The sequence below is a fragment of the Sander vitreus genome, chromosome 20, assembly GCF_031162955.1.
Source record: "Sander vitreus isolate 19-12246 chromosome 20, sanVit1, whole genome shotgun sequence".
Taxonomy (NCBI): domain Eukaryota; kingdom Metazoa; phylum Chordata; class Actinopteri; order Perciformes; family Percidae; genus Sander; species Sander vitreus.
In genome coordinates this window covers 19,310,791-19,337,693 of record NC_135874.1, presented here as the reverse complement: position 1 = coordinate 19,337,693, position 26,903 = coordinate 19,310,791, and the positions used below count along the sequence as shown (strand labels likewise).

The following is a 26,903-nucleotide window of genomic DNA, read 5'->3' as shown; positions in this document are numbered from 1 at the left end:
TCACACTCTCCCCCCACTTTCTCACTTTTTGTTTACTGTTAGGTCAGACACTTCTTGCTGCTGCAGTCACATTCATCTTTGAGACACTTTGCTACTAGGCTTTGCTGTTGAATTTTAAACGTTTAAGCACGTGCACACATTATAAAGATTTTGCCATTCGTATATCAGGGACCTGAGCTGTCCTGTTAGTAGTTTCAAACCTATATCATAATGACCAAGGGCCTAACGTTACAACCCCACAGCCCTTATACTCATGCTTCTCTTCCACCTGAAAGCTATCAAGAGCAAACCGATGTCTAGGGACAAAGAGAGAACATTTCAATTCATTTGGCTGGACTTCTCTGAGCCATGATGTCTTGTGCAGAGTCAGTGTGGAAACCCAACACTTCTTTATTTATTCTCAGACCCCAGCGACCCGCACTAAGACAAGCATTGCATGAAATTCAAACGCACATTAGCAATCAGCAGCCATTGAACATACAGTATATGACGCATCATCTCGCCTGGTCATGAGTCGCAGAGCTGCTGTAAATGTATTTTACCATTGCCTAGGGGGGAATCTGTCCCAAGGTATTATGTAACCCTTAACCTTAGATGGCACATTATAGCAACACACACAAATGCACACACTCTCTGTCTAGGCTACAGGCATTTGTATCTTTTATAGTCAAGTCAGATCCATGGCAGGAAGCGCTGTGTTGTGATAGCCGTTCTCCATTTCTCCCGAGGACACTTATACCAGTATATAATCCCTTCAACGAGCCCCAACTACTTCAGAGCCAACCGAAAAAAAGCTTCTGCAATCTTTTTTCTAGATTAACTAAATGTCTATTAAAAAAAAAGGCACTGAAAAGAACATAAATTTGGCTTGAAATGTTGTTATGAGAATGAAAAATTGCATTTGACTGGAACCACAGATTTAGCTCAGACATGGTTTTTAACTCAGCTGGCAGTGTGGGACAAAAGCTTTCTGGACATCTGTTAGAACTGCTGTGACTGTGTGATTAGCCTGCTAATGAAAAAGCCAGGAGAGATGTTTGATCTAGAAAACACTCGCACTGTCTTTGTGCTACAGTTCAGATTTCATTGAGTGGAAGACTGGATGAGATACCGAACCATCAAATTTATTATTATTATTATTATGATTATTATTATTATTATTATTCAACAATCCATTTCATGTTAAGTGTGCCATGAGTGAAACTGCCTTCTGCTACTGTTTGATTAGACCAGTTATTCCAGTGACTCCTTAAGAACTGACTAAGTAGAATGATTTGTATGTCGTTTTTTAAACTCATGTTGGAGAGAGGCAGTGGAATAAAAGCAGATGCTAACCACTTACAGATCTCCGTTATTTCCCAAACACGTGCTGTTTTAGTCCTTGCTAAGCATATTTAGCTACTGGCACATCACACATACAGCAGCCTTGCTGGCAGCGATGCAACACTGTGTTAGCTGATATTTACCAGGACAAGAGCTAGGCTGCTTACTTTTAACCAACACATTACTCCAAACCTATTTATTCAGTCAAAACAAAGACTTTAAAACAAGCTCTTTCAAATATTTGACATATGCTCATGCGCAGTCTCAGAGGTGCACTTTACACTCCAAGAAAAGAAAGGTGAATGCTGTTGCAGCTCAGTACCCTGGAGTAGTTCAGTTTATAGCAGGGTCTATAGTGTACTTAGTGACCCTTGAAGACACAGAGCTCTGCTGCTTTGTGCATGTACATAACGAATAAATTGGAGGAATGCAAAAGCAAGAAACAACCCAGGCTCAAGAATGCAAACATTGCCCTGCTTGGTAGGAGTCAGGTGATGGCATGTGCACACCCTCCCTGCACGCTCTGGAACAAACCTGGGGACTGGAGGGGAAATGTTATGCCACAGCTCTTCTCACAGACAAGTGCACTTAAATCATATGTCAAAGAAATGATTACAGCTCATCATTGTACAAGAAACGACATGTTTTCCTGTGAATAAGACTCCTCTGTTGGGAAAAAAAAGTGTGTAGACAGGGGTTGTTTGCTTTGATCTTGAGTTCTACTCTACAATACAAATGATTTCCGCTTCAATCATCAGTTGTAGTTAAAATGTTGTATTGTTTTACTGTTTCAGAACTATGGGGTAGAGGCGGACAACTTGAAGAATCTGGTTGTAAGGATGAGAGCTGCTACCAACAGTCTACACATGGCCACATCTGACCGCAGGAAAAGCCCCGTGTACGATGGCAGTATCTCACGCAAGCCACCCAATGACTTCCTCACCTCTGTGGTGGAGCTGATCGGCGCCGCAAAGAGCCTCCTGGCTTGGCTTGACAGGTAATAACAATTTTCTTTTCTTTTTTTAAACCATCACCTCACCTACCAGAAGGGCTGCTATAAGACCACGGCTTAAACTAGCTGCACACATACACTTTATGGAGAAACTTTGTTCTCCATATCTTTTGTAGGAGTTTTCAGAATTGTTTCATATGACAGAACCTTGAGTAGAAACTCGAGGTTCAAAACTCGTTAGGCTGTTGATCCAGCTTTACTCTGATTTCATCCCAGCGACCTACATGGAAAAGTTTTTTGGCCCTTGACGGTCACCAATATGCTATTACATGGATTGAACTTGTGATCCTCTCTGCCATACAGTGTACCGCAGGGTCATATTGTATAAAAGACCTCGTTTTAATATTGAGGGTATGACTCCTCCAATATTTATCAGTCTAAACCGGCTCTAAAATGATTGGTGTGAAACAAAGAAATTGTATCCTTCTTTGTAATCAACAAATGTTGCGTAAAGCAACAAGCTTTTAATCATCTTCAGATCATGTTCTTCAGAATTCTTTTTTTTCTGTTGCCATCAAGACGTTGTTATATTTGACCTGCTTTTAAAACTAACCGCCACTCTAATTCTTTTATCCCTTCTGCAATTCGACTTTTATATGGATAAAATCAACTTTTTGAATATTTTTTGTCTGCTCTCTAGGGTGTAGGCCTATATGTTGCTGTTGTGTGTATTGTCTGTAGCTGCTCTTAACTAGTTGCCCCTTGTGAGATTAATAAAGTTGTTGAATTGAATTTATTGTAGACTTGGAACAGTGGAAATACATTTATTTATGTGGATATGATGGACAAGCAGATACGGGCATTCATCTTTGGCATAAAAAGACATTTAAAAAAGTTAGGAATATGCATGCTGTTGTCCAAGGTAACACATACTGTTTTAAAGCAGAAATGCAACCCCCTGTGAGGCAGAGTCCTCGGTGCTCTCTTGGTGACCTGCTCTACATCACACCATAAAAGCAGAGCATATTAAGCAGGTTGCCAGGATTAAGTGTTAGCAGGCTTCTCTTTTTGTGGCATGCTCAACTAAAGTGGGTGAGATGACCTCACGATTTAAATGGTAGTTGTGATGTTGAGATGAGAGCAGTATAACAGTGTTTAAAGGTTATTTGCTAAAATGTTTGTGTAGTTCACAGTTGTACTTTTTTATTTATAAATTTACAAAACGATTTCAAAAGTCATTTTGGGCTAATGCTGTGTATGGATTTTTTTGTATGGATCTTATTTTTGGTAATTGTCGATGTCAAAGCAATTCGGTCATTATCAGCATATATATATATATATATATATATATATATATATATATATATATATATATATATATATATATATATATATATATATATATATATATATATCTCAATACAGCATAGTATCGCAATATATTCTGTTGCAATACTGTATCGATACACAGACTCCAAGTATGGATCTATTATTATATACTGTGTTGGTCAGTTTGTCTGCTTGACAATCCCATTTTGTATCTCTGTAACAAACAGAGAAATGTATCTTTTTAGATAAAACAGATGTTGACAAAGTTTCTTTTTGGGAGGAGGGAGAGGGAGAGGGAGAGGGAGGGAGAGGGAGAGGGAGAGAGAGAGAGAGAGAGAGAGAGAGAGAGAGAGAGAGAGAGAGAGAATCTTTGATAGCTATTTTGAAAGTTCATAAGCATATGTTTTAGATGGAGTTGGGGGGGGTGGGATAAAGATACACAAAAGAAGATAAAATGGCGCCAAATGGTGACATTCTTGACTTACAACCAAGTCTGTCCGTGGCCAGTCACCCAAACACAGCAATCAGAGCAAGGTTCACTGGGTCTATTATAAAGTATAGGGTTAGTAGCTTTTCGCTGACTCCACAGTAAATTGAGGCATACGCTTCCTGTATGTATACCACCACCTAAAACAGCTCTGCCACATTTTCGTTTCTAATGAAGCCTAAAACTTTCCGAGAGGTACAGGTGTACATAATAATAATAATAAGTTTCAAACATTGTTTCTATATGCTTCAATTTTAAAATGATGCAGCCATGCATGAATGACAAAATTTCAACCCAACTCTGCAGTCGCGCACTGGTTCCTAATGTTCTCCCTTTCCTTCTTTGTCTGCTTGCAGGACGCCTCTTACAGGGATCAGTGACTTCACAGCCACCAAGAACAAGATCATTCAGCTGTGCCTGGAGCTCACCACCACAGTTCAACAGGTCTGCACGCTAGTTAGCTCAACAGCACACATGTAGCTACGCACAGACACACACACACACAATAGGTTTTCCACTGAGGACATACCAGCTCAGGGGCACAGACATGCAAGATAAAGTGTAGGAGAAGAGAGTTATGGGAAATGTGGTCTGGCAGCCATGACACAAGCCTGAAGCCAGCAGTCTGAGTAAATGCTGATGTTTTTCTTGGGATCTTTTCCTCCTCCATGCTGGCTAATGAGGAGACCCCCTTAGTGCGGGGACGTTTAATGGTAACCGTTGCTTTTGTGTGCAGTTTCATAAAACCCACTGGCGCTCTTTTAAAGGTGGCTGCCAACATTCCCCAGGCTGCCGTACTCCTTCAGCCATGTGGTTCCTGTTTTTGCTTCTCCAAGATGCTCACAGTGGGAGACCAAACTGTCTGAAAGCTCTTCCTGTGTGTAGTTTTAATGCAGGGATGAGGAAGGGGTCCATCTGACTGCCAGATAGATGATTTAAAACCGAGCTACATCCACTATATTTCTGCAGAGCATTGCTCTTGCATTGCATCATGATACAATTGGGTGTCTACTTCTGTCAGTTTCATACAACCAGTAGTGGTTGGTCATACGTATGTCTTGAACAAAGGGAGCTTTTGAGTGGCCTTTTCTTCAGTATCAAAGCCATTAGCTTGTATGTACAATTTGTTCTCCCTTGTTTGACTTAAGCATAGCCCGGTAAGCAACTCCTTTTACACTTTTGCCAGTGAAAGTGTCTGCTGAGACTGCAGGTGTCATTTCTAGAGGGTTATTGCATCAAAATAAATTCCTTTCCCAGAGTGCCCATTTCCTCGCCAGAGTCTGTGATTTCAGCGCCTCTGGTGATTTACTGTGGGTGTCTCGGTCATGGTCATCTAGGAGAAGTGGGGGTATACATTTCCCACACTGCCATGTGAAGTGGAGAGGTTGTGGTGTAGAATAAACTCCTGATAGGTGCTGAAAGAGTTTTGTAAGACTGGAGAGATTAGTTTCCTCCAACCACTGGAGGAAACATGCCATTTGGTCTTCCTTTGGTTTTAAATCAGCTCATAGCTACTTATGTAACTGCAGAAACACAGATGAGGAGGCTTATTTCCAAGTCATCACATCATTTAAGTATCTAAACTGACACAGAGTTGGAAGACTCTTGGCTTCCTTTCTCATTTCTTTGGACCATTTAAACTCCCTTTGTTATTCATAACATGTAGGCCAGCCACTGGTTAATAAAATAGGTTGCACAGGAGACTGCCACAGTGATTAGTTTTATGATGGGGAAGGACGGTGTGAGGTTTGCCCAGCTCGTTCATGAACTTCAGCCAAGAATTAGGGCTTTTCAGATCACAAAATTGATGTGTTCTGCCTGAATGAAGCCTGTGTGTACACACACAATGGGACATGGCCATAAAACTGTGAACAAATCACCCATCTTGGCTGATCCGTCAGCGTAGAGGTCATTCTCTTTCAAAGAACGCATTTTTCATCGATCCCCCGTGTCTTTTATCCGTGCTTCCCACTCCTGTGTCGTTGGCTGAGATGTCAAGTTTATATCTCTCTATTTTTAGCAGAAAAAAAACCCAAAGATTCCATTATGTATGCCAAACGCTGAATTTGAACATATGTATCCATCATATGTTGATACCATATGAATAAGAGGATGTCAGAAGGTCAGGTCTTTATTTCACTCAAGTGTAAAGACGGCTACCTGTACACTCTAGGTTCCTGCACTGTGCCAGCACTCCTCTCTCTCGGCCACTTCATTGCTCGACCATGCAAATCCGCTCTGGTGGCAGATCAAAGGCCCAGAGAGCAGCACACAGAGAGTCATCTGATCCACACCGGCTGTGGGATCAAGTCTGTAACGTGAGGGATCAGTACACCCAGGGAATTGTCAGCCTCAGCCTCTCTCAGCGCTTAGTTACGATCTGGCTCCTGTCTACTAAGAGGACTTATAAAAAGTAAAGATATTGGATTCATTTGGATATCACGGACAGATCTCAGAGGGATTATCTGCGATATTGTATTCACATGATTTGATGGTATTATGAAACAAGAGAAAATGTTCCATAAATGTTAAAGCTTGGTGGGAGATATGCCAAACTACGTTTGCAGCTTTTAATGATACTGTTTTGTTTCACGACCTCTAAACATCGAAATATGTATTTTTAGCTCATCCCTCTTGGCTCAGTCAACAGTGTAGTCATCCAAACATGGTCCAGTCACTAAAAGAAATATGCAGTTGCATGTTTACGCAAGCATAGCCAAATTCTTTCTGAAACCACCATATGTTCTTGGCTGACTTTAGAAAATATATTGTAGGGAAACATGAGTTTAGGACCAATATATGTCAAATGAAACCTATTATGATTGTGTTTTTTCCTACTTAATGTTTATATTGGCTTTTAATTTTTCCCCCAAGTAAGTGAAATGGGGAAAAGTCACATGTATATTACTTAACCAAAAGAGCTTAGTCCTACAAACAGGCACTCAAACAGATGGAAAGTAATATTTAGGTAGCCTAGGATGTACTCTGCTTTGATGTGAAGCCATCGCTCACTGCCACCAATAGACAAATCTTGTCGATGCAAATGAACTAACAGTATGACAAGTCAAATGCATTTGAAAACAGTCGCTCCCCTTTAGCCCAGTGGAATGTGCAAGCTATGGAAATATGGAAAAACTTGCTCGACCCCCATTCGCTGTCTGCACAATGGATTTACAAAGAGCAACAGAGCTGGCTTTGTACATGGCACATGCCTGTGCATGTCACTAATACTGTGAGGGCCACGACACCAGTATCCCTTTATTTTGCATTGACAAAGGCATGTGGCTTTTGAGGGCTCTGGAGATATAAGAGACTTGTTTAAGTAGACTTTTTGTGCTCTCTAGTTTTGACAGACGCATTTCACCTGTGTTTTGATGTATGGTTTCCCTTGGGGCATTTCCAGCATACAGCCAATTTCATAAACAGGCAGGCCTCCCCCCGCACGCAATGTGAACCCCCATCCCCGGCCTGGCCAGGGGGGCCCTTTCACCGCCAACAACACAGTTGTCAGGGGAGGCTGTTGCCTCAGCTGTGGCCAGTCCAACTGCAGTCTGAGTGCTTTGCTGTTACACTTGGGATGGGAGGGTGGACAGTCTTCCAGCTGACTTTGCAGATTTTATTGTTGGTTCCTTTCCCCCAAACAACCATTAACACAGCTACTGTGTCTTATTTGACTTTAAGAAACCCCTGCCTCCACTAGCCCACCCACTTTCAACTGTGAAAAGCAGAGATGCATCCAAATGTTTGCAGAAAACCCAAGTACTAGTTGGATGATGGCTTTTTGAACATCATTACATGTTTTCTCCAATTGTTTCCCACCATGTCATCTGCACATTGTTACTATATGAGTGTTAGTATGGTATTTACGTTTCAATATAGTTTACCGAACCACACCGGGCATTATGCAATTATAGCCTCCCCCAGAATTTAGGCAGAGAGGTAATTTGAATCTAAAAGCTGTTTATTTGAGGCTGTTCTCCATTTTTCTCAGTTCTATATCTGGAATGCTAATTATATCGTATTTACCCAATCCCTATACTTTTTCTTCTCTCTAGCCATTCAATAACCTCTTCCCTGTTGTTTACTGCTCACATGCCTAATCTGTCATCGCTGTCTACTGTGTAACAGGACTGCAGTGTTTACGAGATGGAAGAGAAGATCCTGGAAGTTGTAAGTATACTGTATCTCCTTGTTTCCCATAATGTAAACTAAATAATACGCTGAAGTTCCTATATAGTGGGAAAGGTCTGGTAAATCATTTGGGTAAATGTTTTTTTACAAGGAGATTGTGTGACATGCTCTCAGTGGCGAGGTCCGTTTTTTGATTGAATAGAGCAAAGAGGTCTATAGGATTGCCAGCAGAGGAGGCGGCTCTAATACGCCCAGGCCATCAATCAGTGTTTCCTGCTCCTGACGCTTTCCAGACCCCTTAGGCTAATACTGGGCTTCCTCTAGCTCTCGGTCTCTCTTCTGTCAAGAATGTCACCATTTGGCGCCATTTTATCTTCTTTTGTGTATCTTTATCCCCCCCAACTCCATCTAAAACATATGCTTATGAACTTTCAAAATAGCTATCCAAAGATCAGCCCGCAACCCTGCCCTGCCCACAAGGACTCCTGTCAGTGTGGCTCATCATATAAAATTATGAAGAAAACAATCAAGTAAATAAAGGTCTCTCTCTCTCTCTCTCTCTCTCTCTCTCTCTCTCTCTCTCTCTCTCTCTCTCTCTCTCTCTCTCTCTCTCTCTCTCTCTCTCTCTCTCTCTACACCCAAGTGAAGGCCAAGTTCCTCTTTGTCCCTGTCTTTGTTTCATGCTCAGCTCTACATTAAGTGTACACCATGTGTTCAAAACAAAATGCATGTGTCTGAGAAGAGACGTCACAGAAAAGTAATGATGACAAATGACAGGGGTTTTTTGTGAGACAAGCTAGGAACAAAGCAGAAAGAAGAGTAGTGTGCAAAAGGACTGATTTCAGTGTTGTGTGTGCACTGGTACGTCCAGTTAATAGCACACTAATGGTACCCTTTTAGCCCATTAAGTCTTGCACAAAACATGAACGAACACAGACATACAGAGGCATGTACACAGGGAGTAAAACAACCGACATAGATAGATAAGGTCTATGCGTGATGATTGTCACGAGAAGCCGTGTAACCTGACTTGTTCCAACCTGTACAACACACAATGGTTATTAAAGGCACAATACACCATTAGAGGATTTAGCACACAGTTTGTAATAACTTTGAGACATTTAATTGTCTTGTGCTTCTTGTTTCATTCACTGATGCATTTTCATTTGCCTTTTCCTCTGCAGTCTAAGATTTTGAACAGTATCTGTGATCAGACCGTGAGAACTACCTCTGACCCCCTGATGAGCCAGTCGGCCTGCTTGGATGAAGTCCAACTGACCAATATCAAACCGGGAGAGGGTCTGGTAAGGAATGCTGGGAGCTTCTTTCTTTCTTCCTTTTTTTTCCCAGCCCTAAAACAAATGTCTGCCTTCTGGGTTTGCAGCCCAGGAATGCATGCAATGTGTGTCAAATTGTGACCCTCACATCTCTGTCATACATTTTTCTCCTCCCTCTGGGAATATTATATTTTTACTGAAAATCTTGTGGGTTTTCCTTAGGGGATGTACATCAAGTCTACCTACGATGGGTTACATGTCATCACGGGAACCACAGAACATGTAAGTATGAGAATACATTCAGTCCCTTTCCATTTTATGTCATATGTTTGTTTTTTTCTCATTTTATATGGCCAACTTAGAAATTCCATTGTACCCTTAAGAACAAGCGTCCGATATTGCTTCAGAAAAAACACTTCGCTCTCATCCTCCTCCTCATCTTCCTCTTCATTGTCCTCCTCCTCTACTGAGGGCACACTAACTTATCTGAAGGAGTTAAGAACTGCTCATCCATAAAGGGAATTGTTTGTGATATTTACCGGTTACTGGAGTGCAGAAACAAACAGCCTTCGCAAAAAGTCCTAACTTTTCCCACACTGAGACGAGCAGTTAGTGACTAATACACCAGAACTCTCTGTTTATTCATCAGATATTTGCTCTTTGGATAGAGAATTTTAAAGGCAGATTCCATTGAAATCAGACAGTAGTGGCACTAAAGTAGCTCCAATTTCAACAGTGTTTTGTAAATAGTATGTTGTGTGTTAGCAAGTGTCAGTGTTTTATAAAAGTGGTTCATCAGGCTTTGAACTTTTTTACTTTTTTTGTTCTTAAGTCACCAGCAGACCTGACCAGGAAGATTCATGCTGGTGATGAGGTGATCCAGGTCAACCAGCAGACAGTGGTAGGAACCTTTTTATTGTCTTTGGATATCTTACATATTTGACCATACATACTGTCAATTTGAGTACACACTATACATGTTGATGGAATAGTAATAGAGTGTGTGTGTGTGTGTGTGTGTGTGTGTGTGTGTGTGTGTGTGTGTGTGTGTGTTTTTTTGTGTTTTGTTCTACTCTTGTCAATCAGGTGGGCTGGCAGCTGAAAAACCTGGTTGTCAAACTGAGGGAGGACCCCAAAGGTGTGGTTCTACTCCTTAAGAAGAGGCCCACAGGCACAACAGGTTTCACCCCCGCCCCGCTCAAGAACATGCGCTGGAAGCCCCCAGTACCACAGGTACATGCACACGAGCTCACACACTTACTCTCTTCATTATGGAGGATCAACAAAAGCCTGTGCGTCTAGTCATTGTCAACCAATTATCAGCTTTTTAGGGAGTTGGTTCTAAAACAGCAAGTTCAGACAAGTGTCACAAAGCCACCCTGGAAGTGCTGCTGGCTGAATTTAATAGAACATTGATTTGTACCATGATGTCATTCAGTCTATAACGATAAAGCTGCCAGCCTATAGTGTTGGAGTCTGGTTAGATTGTATCTGGTTTATTGGAGAGAAATTGCCCAGATGTTGCCCTCAAAAGAAGACAATGGGTCTATAACTCATGTTATCTGGTTTTTTTTTTTTTTTTCAAAGAGCAAACGCCCCAAATGTCTATTGTCCAAAGAAAGGTCAGGGGTAGCTGAACATTGTTTGTGCTAATAAGGTTATTTGTCTGTAACTAGGGCTGCAGCTATCGATTATTTTAGTAATCGATTATTCTACCGATTATTCCATCGATTAATCGAATAAGAAATACTTAATAAGAAATACTAAACAGCAAATAATAATAATATTTATTATTGCTGTGTACTAAAAAAAAGGAAGCCTGTCTTTTGTATATATACAAAACAGACAGGTTTTTTTTTTTGAAAAAGCAACATTTTTTATTGCCAAATTCCAAGTACATTTTTGGTGGCCCAAATGTTAATATTTTTCACCCCCTTCCCCTTCTTGCCTCTGGCTCAAGAGCTGTTCACTAAGCCCAGGTAAATGTGACGGTACAAAGCTTACAGCAGGGCTATTCAACTACACTGTTCTGGGGGACACATTTTCAGAAGCCTAATACACAGCAAGGAGAAAGAATAAAGAATGCAGACATCACCGCCATGATGACGTCATTCACGTGCATATTAAGTGGCCATGCTGGTGGGAGGAGCCGGTTTGTCTACCGGCAGCAGCTAAGTTTCCAAAGATTAGTAGCAAACTAATAAACAGTTAGACTACAAACCGACAGCTCTCGTTTTAGCTGGTTGGTAAAACATCGCTATTTGCAGAGTAGCATGCTGTAGGCTAGTTGTGTAAAACAGCGCGGTGGACGAGAGCAGCAGACGTTAGTTAGCTACCTGGTGTCGGGTTCGCTCCGTGGAATGGATGAGTAGACTGGATGTTTTCTACAAAGATGATGTAGTAGCATGTTTGCAGCTTAAAATGATCCCAAACTTTCTGTCGTTTTCTCTCGCCTGTCTCTTCTCTTAGACCCTCGCTATTTTCGTCTTCCTTCATTTGGAATCTGGGCCGTCAGTCTCATGCATAGACAGTATATAAACGGTCTTGTGTCCACAGAAGCGTCAACCTGTTGTGTGCGCTAGTAATTATCCTCCGTGCGGAAACACAGTGAGCCGTACAACCTTAATTACATTGATGTAACGAAGCTTCGAGGCAAAGAATTTTGCATCGATGATTTTTTGTAATCGAGTTATCGTTTCATGTGAACACATTAGGCTTAACTTAGCTTTTAACCACATCTCTGCAGACCCTGAGTCCCCTTTAACAGTCAAGGAGACAATTAGCCCGCTGTAAACTAGGACTACCAAATTTCAGGCTCTGGTATTGTCTTGTCATGCGTAGCCTGTTTTATAGCCTGAGAAGGCAAGATGAGAAGATATCAAATAAGAGTGGGTTTCTCAAAACAGCAAAGAGCCTCTCAACACAAAGCTGGCTAATGTCAACATCATCGCCAGCATCTTGTTTGAACAAGTAGACAGGGGTATCAGAGTTAGACATCTCCGTTTATCTGAGATAATACGGCTCCAGAAGGCAAAACGGAGACAAATCATACACCCTGATTCAGGAATGAATGACACTGGCTTTGTAATACTTTGTACACATGGGAGCTATTTGGAAAAGAAAAGGGGGTGGGGGGGGATGGTCCCAAATTGGATGTTTGGTTTGTCATTATTATATTTTCATCTACTACCCTGTATCATCAGACATATCATTTAGGTCTGATGAGAATGGCAAGAGTCGTACATCTAGTCAAGAGCACAATGTTGTTGAGTGTTGGGAAACATAACTGTGGTAAATGAGTACAGTTTTAAGTACATGTCTCGCGGGCTATTTTGGACTTCACTTACAATCTTTCCATACCTCAAACAAGAAGGTTTGTATTCAAGGAGACGCACACAAGCACTTAAATGTCTCCCCACATGTGGTAAACTCCTCCCAGTTGCCAGCAAGTCATGTTTGGTCATAAGAAACCGAGAGCAATGACTTCATTTGTTTTCAACAGTAAACATATATTGCTATATTGTGCCGCATTTTTTCAGAACAATTCCTCCTTGACCAAAGCCCAGTCTCCCTGCGGCTCAGCTAATGGATCAACCAAAAAGGAGAAGCCGGCTATCGTGGACTTGTATATCCCCCCTCCTCCTCCAATGCCATACACGCCACGGTGAGCTGTCCCATTTAATAATAATAATAATTTATAATCTTTATTAAACCCTAGGAGGTGAACTGGCATCTCTCCAGCTACCAGTCCACACTCTGTACTTTGGTCCGTACGGGGACTTGAACCAGTGACTGGTTCCCAACCCAACTCCCTACAGACTGAGCTACTGCTATATTATATGCTTGTTATTTTTGGAAGTTGAGTTCTAAAAGTTAGAGTATAACAAATAAGCGTCCCGGACCTGTGATTGCCTACCTCCCTCCCCTCCTCCTGCACATTTTGTTCTGCTTGTCTTCAGCCCACTCTGCTCCCACCAGTCCCACTATAGTCCTAATGCAAAAGGCTGTTTCATCTTCCACCTCCAGGAAGCTGAGAGAACGTGGTCATGTTCACTTAAAATGCTAGAGACTGAATTTTATATAAAGCTTGTAGCCTTTTCATCTTTTATTTCACTGAAATTACAGTAACATAACATTATTTGCTTTCGAATCATCCTTATGGTGTTGTACTTTTAAGCTGTGGAGTGGGGTGTTGTAATAAATAAATGAGCATTTGTTTCCCCATGCAGAGAGGGGAGAACAGACTCCTTCTGCAGCATTAGTAAAAGACCAAAGGGCTCTGAGTCGCCCAACTTCTATCTGGACCAGGAGAGCAGAAGACGCTGCACCATCGCGGATTATGACAAGCAAAGCTTTGGCTGTCCCATCGAGGCCAACGTGATCCAGCCCAGAATGAGGGAGCACAAGCCCTTGCATGGTCAGTAACCTCTCATTAAGGAAATCAAAAAAAAAAAAAAATAAAATCAACCCGTGGATATTGAATAATATAATATCAAATGAGTGAATGATAAATATGAACCTTTTGTCTCCAGGGAAGCCCCGGCCCCTCTCCATGCCAGTGGACACCTGTGTTGGAGTGGTAGATCCCTATGCTAAGCCCTGGACACAGGGAAGGAAAGGTATGTACAAGCATGCTTTCACTTTCAGGTGAAACCCCTGTTATTCCAATTTTCATGTTTAAACATCACTTGAAGGAGTACGTCTTTGTTTTGACAAGCATACTATTTCATACTCATGGTTCACACAAATTATGAACAACAAAGCTACGAACGGAGAAGCATAGCACACTACACTGTCATCACTTTGCCCACAGGTGACATTTGAGCACATTGAAGTTGTCAAGAGAAAATATACAAGGCTAGAATATAAATTATAACATATTCACCACCAATAATGGTACATTACAACCCATTAAGAAGACTTTCAAAAATATATATTTTTAGCAGTCCTTGACCAGTACATGCATCCCTTATATGATCTCATGAAAGATCATGTTTAAATGATGCTTAAATTAATAAACCATACATTATTTTAATTCACAGAGCCGGGCTCACTGTTTCCTCGTTTCTAATCTTTATGCTAAGCTAACGGGCTGCTTTCTCCAGGTCCATATCGAACCGATAGATATGAGAGTGATATCGATCTTCTTCTTCTAACTTGGCAAGAAAAGCCATTAAGATTATTAATTATATATATATATATATATATATACATACATTTCCCAAAATGTCCAACTAACCCTTTTAAGCATAGCGCTGAGCATGTTGCACACTGCTTTGTTCTGAATTTGTATTTGAAGGCAAGATATGCTAAAAGCATTTGTAAATTTGAATGCTTGTTGATTTATTTTAGATTTTGAAGAATATATTGTGTAAGAATAAAATGTCCTGTATCCTGGGATGGCCTCGCTCTCTCCTCTTGTCTGGCATGTGTGGCATGTGGCATGTGCAAGATGAGACATTTGCAGAATTACTGGAGCAAAGTGCTCCCGATAAACATTTGGAGCATTAATAATAAATAATAAAATATCTAATAGTAACGGACAATCTTTAGGCCAGGAGAGGAGGAGAGAGCGAGAGCGATTCCGGGGCTAGCGCGCATTTCGCTGTCTTCTCGGGAGACGGAACGTCTGAGCTATGTCCAACTGATTAGCGGCGACAGACACCATGGTGGAAGGAGGAACCTGGAGAAGTATAAAAGAGTAGGGCAGAGAGGGGTCTGGGGTCAGATCCAGAGAGACTTTGTTGGTGGTTAGGGTAAAATGGTCTTGAAGGAATTCTGAACCGTATGCATATGATTGTATTACTTGCAATATCATTTTTACTAAAGCTTGATATGACTTAACTGAGCGAATCCTGAGTATTGAGTTCCCGGTCTACCAGTCAACGAACACAAAACGCAAAAGGGGAGCTTGCAAAGTGACCAAGTGGAGTCAGAAAGACTCTGGCCTTTTGAGCCAGAGCAGAATCGGTCACATCTTTTTCTTCAATTTCTAGTCTCAAAAGTTCAGTTCTCAATTATAAATTTGCAATTTATCCTATTATCGTCTCATTTTTTGCACGAGAATGAGATCCAAACACCCAGTGCCTCCCTTTTTAATGCTGTTGATAAACTGACTTCTGATTGTCTCTGTGCTTTAGGTGAAGACCTCCTGTACAGATACCTGAGCAATGAGAGGATCCCCACTATTGCAGAGGAGGTCCCCTCCGTGTCTCCTCCCTACAGGCCTGCAGGGGAACGTCATCTCGTCAGAGTGGACCACATCAGGGGCAGCCGCTACTACTCCAACTCAGACCTCCACAACAGCGCCACCATCCCTTACCAGGAGGACATGAAAAAGGCCCCCATAGGCCCCGCCTCCAAGCGTGCAACGGCAGAACGCTCACTACTGGTCAGTTGGATCACGCGGCTTAAGCTATTGACTCACTGATGATGCGCTTCCTGTCCGGGGCTTCCTGTTCCTGTCTTTTGTCCTTCCTCGGTGCCTTTGATGTTTAACATCCAGCTGTTTTTTTTTGGCAGCTTTGGGCTTTCTCACACTCCTCTCTCCCCAACCTCCATATTTCCCTGGTGTTACTACCACTACCAACTACTACTCCTCAACCAAGGCTTGCTTTTGTAGTACTCACTACATTACATCATCACCCCTTTAACACTGCCCACAACCCTCCTCTTCTCTTGACTACAAGTCCCATCTCTGCCTCAAGAAGATAACAGTTTGTTCAGGTTTAGGACACTTTGGCCTTGTGTGTTGTCTATAGACGCCTCTGTACATAATAAGCTATGTCATGTTTCAGTTGAAATGCTCTCTGGTACCATTATTTAAAACTTCAGAAAACTTACCCGATATCACTTCAGCTATTTGCTGATTTTGATTTTATTTGCATAAATAAGTTATAAAAAAAAATACAGCATATTTTGTTAGTGAAACTGTGCTTTAAATATACATGTTATTTTTTTTCTTTCTCAAATGAAACTCATGTGACCAGTTAGTTACATTACCCTCTACCAAAGGTTGCCTCCTGTAAGCTATGCATATACATATACAGATAGATTTTTCTATAGTCACTGTAGTTGACAATGCTGCATCAGTTGGTAAAAAGGATGTTTATATCTTGTCACTGGCAAATATTTGTGCTGGTTTTAAAGCTATGCACTCTATTGAGTAAACTTGTATATCCCGAGTTTCAGTTTACTCTGCAATTACCCACCTAAAGGGCCTCTATACATACATGCAGCTGGTTGACAGTAATAAATGGTCTTTTTAAGCCAGTGTTTTGAACCAGTCTTTGAGGACACACTGGTCAAATGGCCTTCTATTAGCTCACAGATCATGAGACCGAATGACAGTATTATTTAAGAAAATACAGGGAACAAGTGTCTATTGTTGCTTTATCTGCCTTTTTGTAAGTTTTGAATAGCGTTTTATTAAAAATTGCAGTACATGTCAGTGATCTTTTGTATTGTCTTTATTTTACCATTGGATGTGGAATTACTGCTAAATGTGTACCGGTAACTATGATCTAGCGTGTGGGATGTTATTTTATTCTGAAAATTACATAGGTAAACTATGCTGTTCTAGTATCAGTTTACATGCCTAAAAATTACATTTTATCATAACAATCTGTCAGTCAAGGGCAGGTTTGGTCAATATTAACTTCCACTGAATATATGACCAACCTTATTGAGCCTGCTGGCTTTTTTAACCTGCTTTGACCTTTTGAGGTGAATACTGTTTTTTAAGCATTTGGTGAAACAAGATAGCTAATGTCAAGTTACCTTTTCTCTATATCTCAGATGGTGATGGTTATGCAACTACTTCCCTCTTTGATGAACTTTAAAATTCCAGCTGGGTGACCATATGGTCAAAGCAGGTTTTCCCTCAGGGGATCTTATTCCTGCACATATGTTGCTTTTTAAACATTTAAAAGCCAGTTTAGGATTACTATTCCTGACAGCTTTCACACATTTTCATTGATTTGAAAAAGTGTTTGCCTGAGACAGATCAGCACCTTTCATCATGTAATTGAAGATCAGACTGCTGTCAAGAATGACCCACAACTCTCACCTCTTTCCCCTTTGCCTGTGTTTCTTTTTGCATGAATCAACTGAGTCTTTTCTTATCTCTCCTCCACTTCTTCTTCCTTGTGTTTTGCTCTGCCCAAGCTTGCCAAGCTATAGTCGCCTGCGGTCTTAACTAATTTGCACTTTCAGAAAACCTGTGGTATGCCTAAATACTACCTGCACTCTGTTTAACCCACTGCTAAGTTTGCTAACCACTAACATGTTATGCCTGCACACACAAATGGTCACATGGGAATGATGGGCGGAATTATTGGTAGATTGTGCATGTGGGAAAAAAAATTGTTAATCATGATCACAAACGGAGACAGAATGTTATGTTTCTCCATTTCTTTCTTCCTTTTTTTTTATTTTTTTTTTTTACCTATTCTGGAGGGGACTTCCAAAAAATAGTTGGTAATAGAGATTTAAAGCACATACTATTACATTTGTTTATAATTTAGCTGCCCACAATATAAGATACTGCACTTTTACAGTAAACATTTAAGCATTGTCACATAAAGTCATATGTTGGATGACTATAAGCAAATACACCAAAATAATCTTAAAATGAGCACTGATCAACAGCAGCTTTGAGGGTATGATAGTATATCTCAATCGAACTACGGCTTTCAGAGCAACTACACCAGAATAGTTGACTCCATCTCCAACATGCGTTAACACGTGAATCTTTATGTATCACAGGGACCTGACTGGCACTCTAGCAGTGACTTCCTCAACCGGTGAGTTTCTCACACACACACACACACACACACACACACACACACACACACTCACACTACACTCACACACACACTACTCACACTCACACTACACACACTCACACACACTCACTCACCCACTCACTCACTCACCATGCACCGTGTTGCGTAGTCTATAGGCCAAATGAGAAACATAACACCAGGGTGGGTCTAATTTTCCTACAGGGAGTGACAGTGAGCGGGCCGTGGAATCTTTTTAAAACGAGCCGCAGGGTCAGTGGGTGAGCTGCTTTTATGATCAGGGAAAATATCCCAAAGACAACCAGGCACAGAGAGAGACAGACAAACAGATGGTGACAGCTGTAGGGTAAAAACCAGAGAGTTACTATCCACGTGTGACGGTATACCAATTGTTTAATGGTAGGGTAGAGTATTAAGTCATCTTAGTCAATTTATACCTGTGGCTTTTAGGAACTACAGCAACATGTTTAGAACCGATTTCCTAGACAAAGAATCTCTGCTCTGCTTCAGACTGACAATCAAAAATAAACAATTATTCCCTAATAATCTTCCCTATGTACTATGAGCAAAGAATCCTCAAATATGCTTTGTGAGCCATGCTTAGTATTTAAAATTGTAGTATTGGTATAACAATTAAGTAATATCAACTTTATCAAACCTCTGCAGATAAATTATGGTCCTTGTGTTGGAGCAGTAGCAACCTTTTCACTCCTTTTTAATGCTAAATTATTTTTGAGCTTGTTATTAAGTTCTATTTGTTTTTTGAGACATTGTTATCGCTCCAATATGTAAGATGTTCTCACATGTCCCCCACACACCAATATGTCCATCCTTAGACATCCACCCACAAGACACGCTGCAGAATCTTTAGAAATGTCATTGTTATGACAAATCTGGATTCTTCTACGCTTCCAACTATAAATAACCACATCCCACTGCTAATTTTGACGTCATCCTAGGATTGCTGTTCCTCTGGGTCCTTATCCGTGGCCCCTGTATCTCCTCTAGTCCTGGATATAGGGCCTGAAGAGGTGTGATTCCTCACATTAACACCATGATCGATGACTAAAATGCCTTGCACAATACCCCCCCCTCCCCAGCAGATCTATTCTAAGAGCCGCACACAAACACATGGCATCCGTGTTTGTCACACGCTCGATCAAAACACATTACTCACATTTAGAATATATAGAGAGATGCTATTGTAAATCTTGCAGTTGACTCATCGTTGGTGGAGGTTTGTCAACGTTCGACACTGATGCAGGCAATGGAATTTGATTGACGGCAAATTTAATCAACTGTCATATTAATTTTGGCGTGTTAATCCGTTAAAAACCATTTTTTTCCTCATGACAAAGCATAAAATGTGATGGTGCATCAATTTGATTCCTATGTCATTTGTCAAAACCATCAATTTGGTTATCTACAAAAAAGGGGGAACAGAATGCGTGGGCGGGAGAGCGTGTCTACAGAAGCGTTTGAAGTTGCAACACCTGCAAAAAAAGTCTGTATTTCCTTTAACAAACTATTAATTTAAGGAGGAGACAACGACGTGAAGATTGATGGATGACAGGAGGAGGAGAGCACCAAAAATGTTAGCAATCGAAAGGCAGGAAAACGAGACAATTTCATACCTTGAAATTGCAGGGAGAGGCCCGGTTTAGGGGAAATCATCTTTTTTGAGCCTTGGGAGCTAGTTCCGTGTCTAACCATGCAGTTGTGGCTGGTTGTCAAATGCATTATCAGAACCACTGGTACACCAACTAAATGCCATCTCCTAAACAGTCTCCATGGGATCTGTTTTGTTATTATCAAAGTGAGTTGGATTGGAACTTAGATAAAGATCATGGCTGGGAAGCAATATGTATGTGTTGGAAATGTTCACACTTATGTCTGATCTAAAGTATGACGGCTACATGAAGCTTCTTGGTACTGCTTGACATCAGCTTTACTGGTCAGTTTAAAGTGTTGACTTTTACTGTCTCTAATTTGTTCTTCCAGGTATAATCAACCACAAATACGATCCTGGTCCTTCTCTCAAGCAGTAAGTATATTGTGTTGGGTCAGTCTGTCTGAAAGAAAACGCTATTAATCCTGCTGATGAAAGAATGTGTGTATGTGCAAGTGACTGAGCTAGTGCACTGTGAGGAATGCCACTGGCCTTGGGAGGAGGTGAAACTGAGTGCCTCAATTACAGGCCCATTACATTTCACATACAGATATGACAACATACACACTTTTCTCTTGCGCTCTCTATCAGACACAAACCACCAGACCAGCATACAGCAATGCAACATGCAGGTCTTAAATGAGGATTAGGCCTCTGTCAGTCTGAATCAACACTATGAAACTCTTCCTTTTTAGATTATTTTTTGTGCATTTTAGGCCTTCATTTATAGGACAACTGAAGACATGTAAGCGGGGAGAGAGAGAGGGGGAATGACATGCAGCAAAGGGCCACAGGTTGAAGTTAAACCCGCGGCCGCTGCGTCAAGGTGTAAACCTCTGTATATGGGCGCGTGCTCTACCAGGTGAGCTACACAGGCGCTCCCCAAAACTCGTCCTTTTTTGGCCATGCTAGTGGCGAGGCTCTATGGGTGGAAATGTCAGTCTGTCAGTCACTCCACCACTTTGGTCCAGACCAGATTGTCTCACCAACTATTGACTGGATTGTCATGAAATTAGATATTCACATTAGTGTTGCCCATGGAATAAATTGTAATAACTTTGGTGATTCCTTAACATTTCATCTTGTAGTATTTTTATTAGCTCAAAATTACCAATACCTACACAACTACTGACAGTCCCATCAGGACCAGCTTTGCTTGGTGTTTGGTGCTAGTTAGCAAATGTTATCCCAGTAAATTAAGACGGCGAACATGGTAAACATGCTAAACATCAGCATATTGTCACCCTGAGCATGTTAGCATGCTGGCATTAGCAGTTCCTCGCAGAGCTGCTAGCATGGCTGTAGACTCTTTGTCTTGTTCCTCATCTTGTGCTGCAAGTGGAAATTGATCCAGCATCTACTGGCTGCGGCAGATGTAAAAAATGACCACAAACGTAAACTAAGGATCTCTTTGTTGTCTTTACACACACATAGAGACCATATACCGCAGTAGTACCATAAGTCACTGTCAATCCTGTACTGGCACATACCTACACCTCCACAAGAGTCAGATGGATTAGGCACATAGTCTGTAGTGGCATGTGAACAAATCAAATTTGTACAGATTGATGGTCCAATGGCGACTTGTTGTTGCACCAAACAAGAAAACCTTGACCCCCCTGTCAGCGTCTATACATCATAGAAGGAGGAATACAGGGATGAATGGAGTACTTTAATTACTGCTTTTGTTTCCTTTGGATTATTGTATACTTTGACAGATACTTTGCTGCATAGAAGAAAACGAATTCATGTCAAATCCTCATTAACTGTCATTCACTAATAGTGCATTTAGAGCTATAATGACTCAGTGAGCACATGTAGCATGATCTAAACTGAGGTGGTGGTGACCAGTGCCAGGGCAACTGGGCAGTTACTACCAACAGCAAGTGAGGGGCATGCAGTGACATCAAACTGAGCAAACTAGAGTTTGATATAATTTCCAGCTCTGCACCCTTCCCCCTTTATACTGTGTGAGATTCCCGTGCTGAATAATAGCCACTCTGTTGCGATTTCCCCCCCGCCCTCACACACACACAGTTTCTGGGTGGGGGGGGGGCATTAGCTAAGTGCCGTGACACTTCTCAGCATGGATCGTGATGGGAGATTGAGTGCTACAATGGTGTGGCCAATTTACATTCCCGTGAATCCTTCAGGCCTTTGACATGAGTCGCAGGCAAAATTACCTCACTTCCACCCAAACACAGCTTCAGCGAAATGCCCCTTTAAATCACCCTAAAGTGGCATGCTGAGACTTTTTCCTTCATCACAGAAACAAGAAGAGTGTGAATTGTGTTGAAATCCTTTATTTAATTCAACAACTTTAATTGAAACTTTAAAGGGGAGGCTTTTGGTGGTTTAGGGGTAACACAAGGGAGTTACTGATATGAATGTGAACGATAGGGTGACAAATGGGAGGGGAGGCAGAGAGGAAGCTACAGTGTGAGAATGTGAGAGATATAAAGGGAGGGGGGTCTCTTCATTCCACTCGCTGCAGTGCAATAGCAAGTGGAAAGAGAGAAGAGGCCCTTGTCTATTTAAGCAGACATGAATTGGAGACTATAATAATGCAGGACTCAAGAATGTGTCTGCTGGTTTACCACCATCCCAGCACAGGCCAACATAGAACCAGAACATCCAGGCTTCTGCACAGATACAGCTTGAGCACTGATGTTATGGCTACAAACCCAGCGAAGGGTGTTGATAGCCAGGCCACAGCCTCCCAGGGCCATGAGTGGACTCTTAAATGTGAAACACTTATTTTTTTTCTTATTTCTAGAGGAAACCATAGTGTATTTTGTGAATTTGTCTCAAAGCAATTAAAGAAAAGAAAAGTTTTGTAGCACCCATCCAGCTGGGTCCTGGCCTTAACACTCTACAGTAGTGATACGTGACATTAGACTTATTCAGTAGGTGCAGTCATTATTAGTCACTCTGTGAATGGAACACAAATAATTAGTTTTTAAAGAGTAAAACAAAAAGTTAATCCTAAATGTATTCGCCACTACATTGCATGTGCTATAGCTCTGCAGTATATGCCCTGAATGTTAAGTTTTTGCCATTGTTTTGGTGGCTCAAAAGTCTGTTACATAGCGGTACCTTAGCGACACCTAGTGGCCATGGGTAGGAACTGCGAGGACTTCCTGAGCTAAACTATTAATTAATTAATTAGGTCAAAAGTTGTTGCTGCGTTTACATTTAAAAAATAAAATAAATAAAAATAAAAGTGCCCTCACAATTCCTGTCTCTCGAAATGGAATTTGGGTGTTACCCCCTTTCAGGTGAAGAAAGAGGGTAACACCCAAAGAGGTCCTGAACTCACCTGAAACCAGCCGAGCTTTCTTTGAATTTCTTCGTTGTCCTTTTCCGACATGCCCGCCAATGTTTGGGCAGACTTTGAGCAGAGCTTTCGGACCAGTTTACAGTCGTTCAGGTTATGCTGGCAGGTACAGTAACATTATATACTTTGTTAAAATGTCCGAAACTAATTCATTTGCTCACAGGCGATGTTTTTGGCTAGCTAGGCCGCTGGAAAAAAACGTATGTGTTTGACATGACGGGACTGACCAGACTACAGGCTATTTTTTACGGGTTTAAGGTTGTTGTTTTTTACTCGCATTTATCTCCGGCAAAATTGCATTTGAATGTTAATGACAGGTATTTTAAGTGCCGTTTGAATGGTTCATTTAAAGATTCAATTATTTTCTTTTTTTTTGTTTTTTTTAGAAATACTTTTGGGCCTACATTAACTTATTTAAAAAAATAACGTGTTTTTGGTTTTAAAAATATAGGCTACTTAAAATGAACCTACGATGCAACCTGGTAATGTCTTAACGTCAGCTGTTATATTTTATTACACACCTTTTACCCATTTTTAAATTTGTGAAATGTATTTACTTTTTTGTATTCACATTCACAACCTAAAAATGTGATGCTTCGGTTCTTACCTACTACTCGTTCTGTAAAGCTAACTATATTGTGGTATCATTGAAGGGGGAAAAAAGAAAACAGTTAGGTATATGTGGTTAGCAGATAGCTGCCAACTGACTAGAGTTAGAAATATCCGGTTCATTTGTTCAGTATCCATGGATCTCAGAACTAAAAATACACTTTCACAACTGCAAAAACTGTTCCAACAGGAACTTACACATAACCTTTCACATTTACAAATTGAAACTGGAAATCTGTAACTTAAAGTTACTTAACACACACACCCACACACCCACACACACCCTCACACCCTCACGGTAAGTAGACTTGTGCTGTGGTTTCTGTGGCGATCATCATCTAGCTAGTTAACCCGGAAAACAAACTGTGATGCATTTGTGTTGTGCAAGACAGACACACAACGGTTTAGTTTTAGATACGAGGATACAATACTGTAGCTGTGTGTGGTGTTTTGACCAATTAGTGAAGTTTTAAAGTACCAGGTATGTGTCTTCCTCTCTTCTTTTATTGTTGTCACTGTGGACATTTGTAGATTAAGTTTGTGGTGAGTGATTGAATGCCAACAACTGCAGCACAACTTGAACTCGGGAGCCTGTGACCAGACCTGTGCTTTTACATGTCCTGACCTCAAGGCTGTTTTTATTGTATAGCACTCAATCTGACAAGGTATCATATCTAGGTTGTATGATAAATAGACTCTTTGGGGGAGATATGTCAAATCACAGAAGTATAATGGGTGGGTGAAATTCTTCATTTCTGTGAAATTATACCCAGATTTTTGCTGTATTGTATTATGGCAAGTTAAATGTTTGATATTGTGTGTCTGTGATATTCCATCTGTCTCTCTTAGGAAGCTTTGTCACTTTACAAATAAGGAACTTAAGTATGCAGAGGAAGTTAGTCCATAATGGCAACAATTTCTCAATACCCTTCATGTCACTGGTCATTGAGACATTGCATTGTGCGTGACACTGCTAAAAAACGATGTTTTGTTAAATGTGATACTGCAAAGAAGCTTTTTAATCGTCAGTTCTTTTAGGTAGTGTAGGTGGGTATGTGTCATACGCTGAATTGCCGAGAGTGGCAATTGTGCCACTAGCTGTGAGTAAGTGCTGTTCATGAGCAGTGACCTTTTAAGTTTTCAACCTTTTTTCTGACTCATTTCAGACAGTATTTCTGCTTTTTCTACTCACTTTTTCTACACACTTTTTTCACTCTGAAAAAAACTGAAACATTGTCTTTGCTGTCTGCCCATGAGGTCACTTCCGCTTGTCATGTTCGGGTAAATAATTGATGAGGACTTTCCTCTCATTTATCTGTGGGAAGTAATACTGTCAACCTATGCATCTGTGGATAAGGTGTAACTTTTGGTTTCTATCAACAGGCTGCCTTCCCCATATCAGTGCCCCCTTCAATGGCTGCCGATGACTACAACCCTGTAAGTGTTTCTTCCTTTTTTGTGTCTGACACAGGCCGATGTTGCCTTGTTCTCACAATCGATTAAATACAAACCCTGCTATCCTTTTTAATGGGGGAATTACTTCTGCTTCTCCTATTTTATGATGACAAAGTTAAGTATTTATAGCACCAAGGGTTTATAATCCACCGGATGCTTAGCTGGTTATTGTCTAGTTTGGTTTATCTTTGGGTTTTAGTTAAAATTATTTATTTGAAAGTTAAGAGAAAAGTAGAGCAGAGAGAGACAAAGCAAAAGACAGAAAGTCAAGTCACAGAGGAGGATGTTAGAGAGCAGCGTGGGGGTGTGTTAATGTGGAGAGATAGAAAGAACAGCAGAGAGAAAATGCATGTGACACTATATGAGAAACAGGATGTTCCAGACAGCCTCTTCTTCTCAGCTGTGGGGTCTGGAGAAGAGCTAATGTGTTCCTCTCCTCTACTGCCTCTGACCTAACGTTTGGCTCCTCTGCTCTCCTCCAAAAAGGTCTCCCTCCGACACAAATCCAAGAAGAAGACCCAAGGAGGTAAGTTGTCACCGTTAAGCTCTCGTCACGTAGTCTCTGTGTGTGCCCTCAACTGTAATTTGGACCCTCTGTGGGCGTGTGTGAAGTGGCAGGGCAATTGGTGTGTGCAGAGGGCTTTAGACAATGCTCAGTTACGTTCACTTCAGTTCTTCCCTATTTTGGCTCTCTGTGACAATGCCTTGGATTCTTCTTAGAAGCCAAATCGAGTTGTGGTTTTTATGTTGTTATCAGTAATCATTACGCCAGACTGATTCATAACTGGAACAGGTAGGCTGAATGTGGAATAGCACCTTTTGAAATGTGGATGCTGTGTGGGTTTGTTCAGTGTTATTTTTAGTTATTTTTTTAATTTGGTTATTGACCAAACGCACTGGCCTATTTTGTCTCAAATGGAAAAGTTTGGGCTGTTTGTGTTTAGGATTTTAGACTCTGCAACTTCTTGTTTCCTCTAATGCTATACTTTCGCTTAACTGTGGCTTTGCTTCTCTGTGGACAAAAGGGAGGAGGTCTCAGTGCATTCATGTGCATGTGTTTTCTGTGCACAGGCAATGGTACAATGAGCAGAAGACGAATCTCTGTCAAAGAGCTGGGTCAACCAGACCACCAGGGCTGGCTGTACAGAAAGAAAGAGAGCAAAGGCTTCCTGGGTATCAAATGGAAGAAGTACTGGTTTGTGCTGAAGAAGACGGCTCTCTACTGGTACAACAACCAGCTGGTGAGTAAAACACCCATTTCATCAGGACCCATTTATGATGCACACATGTCCAACTGCTGTCAAAGCTCATCACTGTTCACAGAAACGTAAGTTAGCAACTGTAGTTCTGCAAACCCTGAGCTACACAGAATTACTCAAAATAAATGCCAATAAAGTAAAGTCCTCTCTCCGATTTGCTCACTTGTGCAAACTCTCAAGCTCTCTGTCTCTCTCAAATTCAAATGTACTTAATTGGTACTGTTTGGCACCATACTTTGTAGTATATTATAATCAAATTGTTATTCCGCTG

The 26,903-nt window shown here is 41.1% G+C and overlaps 1 protein-coding gene across 4 annotated transcripts in view; it reads left to right on the top strand.

The window, feature by feature from the left end:
- Positions 1-26,903, top strand: part of cnksr3 (cnksr family member 3) — a 50,082-nt gene that overhangs the window by 18,199 nt on the left and 4,980 nt on the right. Inside the window, exons 3-18 of one of the 4 annotated variants that reach the window (XM_078276932.1) lie at positions 2,118-2,320; positions 4,448-4,535; positions 8,220-8,261; positions 9,407-9,526; positions 9,722-9,781; positions 10,332-10,400; positions 10,586-10,732; positions 13,039-13,163; positions 13,729-13,916; positions 14,032-14,118; positions 15,640-15,890; positions 18,266-18,303; positions 20,305-20,347; positions 25,302-25,355; positions 25,860-25,899; positions 26,445-26,614. In XM_078276932.1, coding sequence (XP_078133058.1) covers positions 2,118-2,320; positions 4,448-4,535; positions 8,220-8,261; positions 9,407-9,526; positions 9,722-9,781; positions 10,332-10,400; positions 10,586-10,732; positions 13,039-13,163; positions 13,729-13,916; positions 14,032-14,118; positions 15,640-15,890; positions 18,266-18,303; positions 20,305-20,347; positions 25,302-25,355; positions 25,860-25,899; positions 26,445-26,614 — 1,725 coding nt within the window. Of the gene's footprint in view, positions 1-2,117; positions 2,321-4,447; positions 4,536-8,219; positions 8,262-9,406; positions 9,527-9,721; positions 9,782-10,331; positions 10,401-10,585; positions 10,733-13,038; positions 13,164-13,728; positions 13,917-14,031; positions 14,119-15,639; positions 16,773-18,265; positions 18,304-20,304; positions 20,348-24,337; positions 24,400-24,997; positions 25,023-25,301; positions 25,356-25,859; positions 25,900-26,444; positions 26,615-26,903 lie in introns of those variants that run through there. The other 3 variants (XM_078276933.1, XM_078276934.1, XM_078276935.1) reach the window with 3 other exon arrangements.